At 35.9% G+C, this 9,575-nt stretch overlaps 1 protein-coding gene across 1 annotated transcript in view; it reads left to right on the forward strand.

Moving 5' to 3' along the window:
* The window catches only part of SKOR2 (SKI family transcriptional corepressor 2), a 35,063-nt gene extending 25,773 nt beyond the window's left edge, over window positions 1-9,290 (forward strand). Inside the window, exons 6-7 of the mRNA XM_066353316.1 lie at window positions 435-502; window positions 9,228-9,290. Coding sequence (XP_066209413.1) covers window positions 435-502; window positions 9,228-9,290 — 131 coding nt within the window. The remainder of the gene's footprint in view (window positions 1-434; window positions 503-9,227) is intronic.
* Window positions 9,291-9,575: the final 285 nt, after the last annotated feature.

A 9,575-nucleotide genomic window follows, 5' to 3' on the forward strand; every position in this document is an offset into this window, starting at 1 on the left:
GACCCGCACTATATCACCCAGGTGGCATTCCATGCACAGGGGTCCACATTTCCTATAACTGAGCTTCACTCCCTCACTCCCCATGGACTTCTGAATACAGTGGAAGCTCTCAATACCTGTGTCTTGCTCAGTGTGCAAAGGTTAGAAAACATGATTGCACCAGACATTCCTGAGAGTGATGATATACATGGGATTGTACTACATGGGTTATGAATTTCTGTGAAATATAAGACATAGACCTTATCCTCTCAAAGTTTACTGTCCTGATTACATTACAGAGTCTTGAAAACATCCCTTCAAACAATCATGTTCTTTACTTATATAAAAAAAGTCATAAAGGCAGAATTCTATGGAACTATCAGTAATATTTTTACTAAATATGCTAAAAGTAGATTTGCACTTTAATTTCTTTCTCTATTTCTCTCTCCTACTAGATAATTTTCAGGATCAGATGAAAAGGGAACTAGCCTACCGAGAAGAAATGGTGCAACAGTTACAAATTGTAAGTTGCACTTCTACTTACAAATAAATGCCACTGGATGGGCTTGATTCTGAATTGTTCATGTTTTTGCCGTGAAAGTCTTTGGTCCACTTAACTCTCAGCTGGTTTAGATGCTAATTACCATGAGATTTACTTAGACACAAGATAAACAGATGTGTCAGTACATTTCCCCAGAATGTAACTACCTACCATGTGTTAATGGACAGATGTGTAAATCGTCTCTGTGGGCGAACCAGAGATACCTGCATCATCTTCCACTGTGCAGACTTCCCAGCGTAGTGCGGGGAGGCTCCAGAAATTCCGTGAAGGGCCATTGTCTTTCTCCCTTCTTTCACTGCCCAGACCTGAGCCGGTCTCCCCACTGTCAATAGAACTAAGTGGAAACACAATTTAATCAATTGATAAATTTAATTTTATAAATTTATAATAAAATAATTTAATCAATTTAATTTAATCAATTGAATTCACTTGAAGGATGATGAAAAGAAAATAATTATTTCCACACGAAGTGTGTTACTTTATCCAAATGAAGTATGTATATTTTAATAAAGTGTGTTACATCTGAGAGTGAACACTAAGATCTATTTACATGGAAATGGGAACAGGAAGATTTCTGGTAAATAAATATAGTGAGTTTTCTTTCTCTTTTGTTCTGTTTTGTTTTTCTTCTGAATTCCTCACCCTTTGTACCCCTGCAGATAATCTGGTATTATTCACCAGTTTCCTTCTTTTTATAAGTACAGCGGGGAAATCATTCTGCTCAGTCTTTGTAAGATATTTTTATTTAATCACGTGGATAAAAACATACACTGGTCCTCAGTATTATTCACAGCATAATTATTATGATTTGTGTTGCTAGACATTTCTGAGCTGATCCATGTTATCCTTATACCAACCACTGAGCGTGTGTCTTTGCATACCCACCTATCTTGTCTAAGGAGCAGGTATCTAGCTCTCTGTCAGGACTATTTAAGAAAGATAGTTATTAATTTTTCCTTTCTGCATGGAAGAAACCATGTTTGTGTTCATGGAGATTGCTGAGAATCATTTTTAAAGCAAATTTGCATTTTATGTTTCTTCCCATCTGAGCCCTGTTAGAAGTACTACTGGTCACTCTTAACACCCCTGCTGAAGTTTTCCTTGATCTCAAGTGCAGGCTCACAACTCTCAGTTCTGAAAACCACCTCAGCATAAAATGCCTCTTAAACAGGATCTTTCTTCTTGTTTTGTTTTTGTTTGTTTGTTTTTTTGCACCTAAATTCACTGGGAGTAAAAGGATTTTCTCAATTGATGGATAACTAATCCACCCAGGAGTTAAAAAAATATATATCTATTATTCTTAGCTTTTAACAATAACAGTGATTGCTTGCTGTGAATAGACTTATTGTTGCTGTTGTTTTTTGTCCAAAGGAAGAATTTAAATATAGAATTAGAAGTGTTACAAAATGTCAAGACCTTACTGATTTTATTGAGGACATTGTTTTCAGACTCTTAAAACTAGATTTGTCACACATACAACCAAAAATTTGTGATTTCAGGTTGGTGGTGAGTCTAGCAAAATGGGCATCAAGAAAGTAAACTTAAGTTTTTACTTCGGTGCCCCTGTTTAAGGCTAGCTATGTAACTTAAATGTCTTAATTTTGTTCAACATTTGGTTTCTTTAGTAAAACAGGAAATGACCTTGCGTTCATGTAATAAATAGGCAGTATTAATAGAAAAAAATGTGCCATGTCTTAGGTAGTTGGTATGTGGAAGATACAAACTAGTATTACTAAACATTTTTATTATTCTGTATTAAAAATATTTTATCATAGGTCTTTATTTATCCAGACAAGTGTTATTAACTCACATTTCTCTAGATAGCAAATTACTTCTTGTTGCAAATTAAATTCTTTGGGAGAAGCTAGAATATTTTCTTCTAGACCTATAGGTATAAGTTCTGAAATCCACCAAAGCATATCCAGGCTAACAACATAAAAATTGGTGAAATAGACATGATTTGTCCCTCTTTCTTCTTACCCTTCTCTGGTGTCCCCTACCATAAGATACCAAGAGTTTCTTGTCGCCTCCAGTACCCAATACTATGCCGTAGCATCAAATAGCTACCAGTAAATATTTGTTGTATGAATTACTGCCCAAGGACGCCCCTGCCCCACTCTGATGTTCTGATATAGAAGTCCTCTTAATTTTTTTCCAAATTTCCCTAGTTTGGTCCTGAGTTCCTCAAATATTCTTTTGTGCTAAGAAACTACTACTAAAACTACTAAAGTAAGTAGTACTTACTACTACTGTCGAATTACAGGAAACTCATCTATTACTGTGCTGTCCTTGTAATTAACAGACATAGGCTTTAAGGTCTGTAAACTTGAGTTCAAGACTCATCCCTTATAGTTCATTAAGTGTCAGTTTCTCAACCACAGGGGCCTGTTGTGAGGTCCTGATAGGGATACAGTAAGGTATACATGTTTAATAAATATGAAATGCCCATGCAAGACATGGAATGCCATAGAAGTCATAAAATGCTATGCCAATATGAGTAATATTCCTTCTCAAAGTAGCACAGTACTTTAATTGTAGAACTACTTAAGACTTGATTGTTAGAGGTGTTTTAGAGAAGAAAGGACCTGTGTTCACTTTATGCCATCTGCTTTAGAATTGAGGCAACTGAACAAAAATTTATCTAGTCCCTCATTCAGCTTGTTTTATTTGTGAAAGCATCTGTGGGAAATGCCTTTAGAAAATTATTTCTAAAGATTATCAAGAAGTTTCTAGGTATCATAATTATTGACTTTCTCAATATTTTAAATTAAATGATCTAATTCTTTTGTAAATATGGTTATATACTTTGCTCCCTGAGAACCCAATAAATAATTCACTCAAAATTTTATTATTTTATATTTAAAGTTTATGGAACATTTTTTTCCTTTAGATGAAATAAAACTCCACTCTACCCTGCAATAATGGAGAAAAACATATTAAAATCATCATATTTTTGAAACAATTCTCATAGGCCCACAATGCATTTATACTATGCTGTTAGTGTTCTTATTCAAAAGATGATATCAAAAACATCTTGGGTATCATTGCTGTAGAAAGAAAACTTATTAATTTCTTTGGCTCCTGAATTTTTAGATTCTCCACTGACTATAATTTCTGCATCATTGCTTCCTTTTCCAGTTTGTTAAATGCAAAGTTAGGATGACTGTAGAGTCAAATGATTGACTCTCTTTGTGCGTTTATCTCGATGTCAGACGTAAAGCATATGTATATTTAACATTTATACATGACTTTTAAAAAATAGCTCAAAATTAGAGTTTTATAGTATTTAACACAATTTGTGTTAAAGTCCTCTACCCCTGCTCTGGGTTTTCAAATGCTTAAAATGTTTCAGTACTAAACCAGATTCATTTATACAAGCAGAGAAAGACAGTCCTCTCAACATGAACCAAATATAAAAGTTACACAATTTAACAGGCTCATTAAGATGTTACTGTTTAGTATAATATAGAGCCACAGATTTTTCATTCACGACTGTATTGTGATTTTAGGAAAAATGTGTTCCACATTAAAAACAAAATTAATCATCCTTTAGGGTTAAGAAGAAAGTGAAGAAACTAATGTATTGTTATATGCCAAATATATCTCAACTTAAGAAAAAAAGGTGAATGACTAGGCGGTGGTGCAGTAGATAGAGTGTCAGACTGGGATGCAGAGGACCCAGGTTTGAAACCCCGAGGTTGCTGGCTTCAGTGTGGCAGGCTCATCCAGTTTGAGTGTAGGCTCATCAGCTTAAGAGTGGGGTCGTTGGCTTGAGCCCAGAGGTCACTGGCTTGAAGCCCAAAATCACTGGCTTGAGCCCAAGGTCACTGGCTTGCGTAAGGGGTCGCTGCCTCAAGCAAGGGGTCACTGGCTCTGCTGTAGTCCCCTGGTCAAGGCACATATGAGAAAGCAATCAGTGAACAACTAAGGTGCCGCAACAAAGAATTGATGCTTCTCATCTCTCCCTTCCTGTCTGTCCCTCTCAGCCAACTCTCTGTCTCTCTCTTTGTCTCTGTCACACACACACACACACACACACACACACACACACACACACACACACAAAAGGTGAAGATGTTTTATTCTGTATAATATTTTTATTAAGGTTTTTCCAAGAACTAGAATATAATACAATTTACAATATGAGCTTCAACTAGTATGATGCCTTGAAAACCTTTTTTCTTTATCATAGCTAATTTGGCAACAATTTTTTTTAAGCAAGTGCATTTATGTATAAGCTACTACTGTCAGTTTGTTGAAGACATGTTCTTTTTTAGTGATAGTTCTAGAAAGACATGCTGTAGCAGAGAGCACATGATAAATGGCTAGACCCAGATTCACGTCCTTTGAAATTGCTGGATCACTACCAAGAGGCACATAGATGGAGCACATGTACTAGTCTTGAGGTGCCCTCTGCCGTTTTTCCAGAGTGCTGCAGTCACACAGCCGGGGGAACAGGTCTCCAAGTTCTCCATTAAAAACCTCAAGTAAATGTACCACAGCTTTTTTTTTTTTAATTCACTTATCTACTAATGGACACGGGCTGCTTCCAGATCTTGACTATTGTAAATAACACTACAATAAACATACATATATTCTTTCTTATTAGTGTTTTGGGTTTCTTCGGATATATTCCCAAGAAATGAGATCACTGGATCAAAAGGCAGTTCCATTTTTAATTTTTTGAGATCTTCCATACTACTTTCCACAGTGGCTGCACCAGTCTGCATTCCCACCAGCAGTGCAGGAGGGTTCCCTTTTCTCCACATCCTCACCAACACTTGTTTGTTTATTTATTTATGATTGCCATTCTGACAGGTGTGAAGTGACCTGGAGAGTATTATGCTAAGTGAAATAAGGCAGTCAGAAAAAGAGAAATACCATGTGATTTCACTTATATATAGAACCTAATGAACAAAGTGAACTAACAAACAAAATAGAAACAGATTCATAGATACAGAGAACAGACTGACAGCTGTCAGAAGGGAGGGGGGTTGTGGACTGAGTGAAAAAGGTGAAGGGGTTAAGCAAAACAAACAACAACAAAAAAACCCAACTCGGACAACAGTATGAGTACCAGAGGGAAAGGGTGTGGGGGGAGGTAGAGGAGGGTAAAAGGGGGATAAACAGTAATAGAAGGAGGCTTAACGGGGGTGGTGGAAACATAATATAATATACAGATGTTATATATTATAACAGTGATTTTCATCTGGTATACCACAAGAATTTTTAAAACATGCAATACCTGACTATTTAGTCAGGGCACTGATCTCTTTTCCCTTTGATTGTCAAATAAAATAATAATAACAGCCACACAACAATAGCCATCTGGTGTGAATGAATCAAAATTATATCTATTTTTTTTGTCAGATCAGCAAAAAAATTTTTTTTTGGTATGCCACAGAATTTTAGCAATTAGTTTGTGTGCTAGGAGATGCAAAGGGTTAAAAATCACTGTATTACAGAACTGTACACCTGAAACCTATATAATTTTATTAATCGATGTTACCTCAGTAAATTCAATAAAGTAAATAAGTAAATAAGCCTCAAGTAAAATAATGTTTAATCAGTAGAATTCGTACTGATGTTTCATTCATGTGGACTTGCATAAAAGCAGTTTACAGCTCTGTGCTGGTGGGCACACGGGGCTCCATTGTGGGGGAAAGAGCAATAGGTCTGTATTGTTGCTGATGGATCACTCCCTTTGTCAAGGACACAGCTCTTCAGTGATATGGTCTTTTCTTGGAGATTCTCCAGTGTTCATTAGGATGCAAACTCTCCTAAACTTCTATCATCTCAACCCAGAGAATTTTTAAAATATATTTTACATTTTTTAAAAGTAGGTAGAATGGGTTTTTTTTGTTTTTTGTTGTTTTTTACTATGTTTTTAGAAAAAAAGATCTCTGGGCCACTAGAGGATTTTGGTTTTGTGGGTAAACATGAAACAAAAGAGGGTCTTTGCAAGTCAGAGGACTCGATGCCAGTCTGAACTTCATAGAGGCCGCAATTCTTCTGCAGTCAACAACAGACTTGGACTACAGTGGGACCTCTTCCAGTTACTGATCTGCTGTTGTGCATCTTGACAGTGTAATTACTTCCCCCTTAGTTATATAGCCTCTTCTCATCTTTTTCCCTTCAAGATGTTGACCCACCTGGATGTCTGAGCTCAGGCTCTCTCTTGGCACAAACTAAGAAGTTATCTTTTTTGGTAAAACCTCAATACTTCTGACAGACTAGAGTCAACTAGGTAATTTAGAAGTTATATAACTTCAAGGGGGTTTTCTGTGTATGCCAGTCATGGCAACTTTTAAGCTAGTCAAAATGAAAAGCTTTTGTTGAGTTCTATTATGAGAACTTGATGAGGAATTGTTAGCTTAGTGGAGCCCCTAGGACCCTGAGCTCCCAAGCTGGGGAGTGTTGGCTGAGGTCTCTGTGAATCCAATATTGCAGTTCATGGAATCTTATGTATTGCCAATTTTAAGAGGCAACATTACTTGATGGATCACAAGAAAAGAAGCTTACAACCATTGTTCTGGGACACCATCAATTATAATACACCCAATTTCAGAGATCTTAAAATGTGAGGGGAAAGGTGCGTCGTAGAATCAATGAAATAGGGTGGCTCTCATTAACAGTTGGACCATGTTCTAATATTTTGTTTATGATTTAGGACTTAAAATTAAAAACACATGATTTTTAGCTCATAACCTTTTGCTTTTTGTCTTCTTTTGTGTGTGGCTTTTATTTTATGTTATTTTTTTAAATGAAAGAAATGCAACAGTCAATGTTTGAGTGGGGACAATTCTTGACACCGGTTTAAATTCCAATCTGGAGATTTGGGATCAAATATACTCACTTGGAAATGTCCTTCTTTTTCATGAGTCCTTTTATACTTCTCAGCTTCCCATCTTAATGAAATGTTGTTTCTGAATAAAAAGGAGAAGGGAGGGAGGGAAGGAAATAAAGGTATTCTGACTTCAGTCTGAAAGTAATGCTTTTCTTTGGGTTAAGATGGGTAGTTTACTGGCTTTGATGAGCTAGCCCATAGTGATGTTGACTTATCTATACAGAAGTGCCTGGCACAAAACATACACTTACTAAATCCTTAATGGTATCTAATCTTGGTGTTGAGGACTCTTTCTAAATGTGAGAATGACACAAATACATTCTATTAGGTAATTCCTTGTACACCAAGGTTTGCATCATTTCTACTTGTTATCCTAATAACAGAATTCCTTTCAAGCCCCTGTTACATCATCCATCTGAAGAGATAGGTGATCCATGTGCATGTGTTTAGGCACATAGCAGCACGTGCTATAATGGAAAATCAAGATTCAGTGTGTCGGTGTTAATAGCAGGTATAGCATGACCTAGAGTGAAAAGAAGAAGTAACTAGAGTAGGTCCCCATGTAACTGTTTTTGTCATAGTTATCTGCCTGATCTCAGCTCATGTCCTAAAATATGAGATTAGGACACTGAACTTTTTATGGTACTATATTAATCTTTAATTTAAGTGCTTCTATCCATGCCCTCTCAGATACATCCATGTGATGAGTGTGTATAAAAATCATGAGATGGTTATTTTAGTCTTGTCTCTTGTTTTCCATTAAAAAGACTGTTTGATTCAACTAACCAGTTATTACAGGAAGATGGTCCAGCATTATAATCTTAGTCACTAGTGACATTGTAGATTTGTAGCTCTTTCCGTTAATAAAGGTTCTTATTTATGGACTGGTAGATCAGGAAAGCAAACTGTAAATGGACTGGAATGAAGGGAATGTATTTAACAGTATTCAAAAACATTGTCTAAATAAATGACAATAGTTTTATTTCCCTTACTGCTTTTACACAACACCCATATCTTGTGTTACATCCTAGAAGGCTGAATAGTTATCTAAGTGTAAAATAGATTTGAATCTTTAGAGTTCTATGTTAAGCTGTGTCATGATGAAGGCAAGTGACATAATGATAGAGTATCTTGACTGGGGTTAATGTAGAGGCAAATTTAAATAATATATGTCATCCAGTTTCAACCATTAGAATTTTCTAATGAAAAGTAGCGTATCAAGTGTGATAGGCTTTCATTCAGTGCCCCAGTAGTGAAAAGCACTTTCAAGTTTATCCAGGTAGAATTCTCAAGGGTCATATTTTCCACTCAGTGCAATTATTTCTTATGTTTCTTAGTAGTTATTGGGAAATTACCCAGAGTAATAGTTTGTGTTTAGTTAATCTTACTTGTGATTTATAATGATAACATATTTCATCCCTCTAATTAAATGAAAGATTACATTAAACTAGTTTGTAATCACATTCTTGTTTTGTAACCTTGGACATATACAATAACGTCATAACTTAGTTTTTGTACCTAAATAAAAAATAAGAGTACTATATTATTAAATGCAAAATTTTGAAAAAAAAATGTGTAGGTGGCATGTCTCATAATAACCTCAGAGACTTGCTATAGCAACAATCCAGGTTGATCACCTGCTCTGTTCCTGTCATGCTTTTTAACAGGTCTTAGGAATATTATAACCAGAAGGTCCATACTGCTGAGTAGATCAAGACCTTTTCTCCTCAAGAAGGATCCACCAGCATTCAAATTGTTAGGCGTGATAAAAGGTCTTTATTATACATCGGTCTCCAAATTTAGCTTACCTGGAGAGTTTGGCTTGTGTTTTTCTTACAGATCCCCTATGCAGCAAGCTTGATCAGGAAAGAAAAGCTTGGTGCCCATCTCAGCAAAAGCTAAAAGGTGAGTTTACCAGAGGAAAGAGATTTTCCTTAAATACCCGAATTGTTATCAGTTGGCCATGTTCTTTATTGATGTATCTGAAATAGCCCAACAGATCGATAAAGTTGTATCCTAGATTTAAGCCAGTATACTGATGAACTCATTATATCTGGACATAAGACTTCCTAAATGAATGGCTAACTGGGTCTTATCAATTCTGTGGAAAATATCTAAAACTAAGGAAATTCTTGATTCTGTCTGCGGGAATGGTCTTCATTCTGTTGTGATGATTTCTGCTCTTTC

The sequence above is a fragment of the Saccopteryx leptura genome, chromosome 11 (genome assembly GCF_036850995.1).
Source record: "Saccopteryx leptura isolate mSacLep1 chromosome 11, mSacLep1_pri_phased_curated, whole genome shotgun sequence".
NCBI classification, from domain to species: domain Eukaryota; kingdom Metazoa; phylum Chordata; class Mammalia; order Chiroptera; family Emballonuridae; genus Saccopteryx; species Saccopteryx leptura.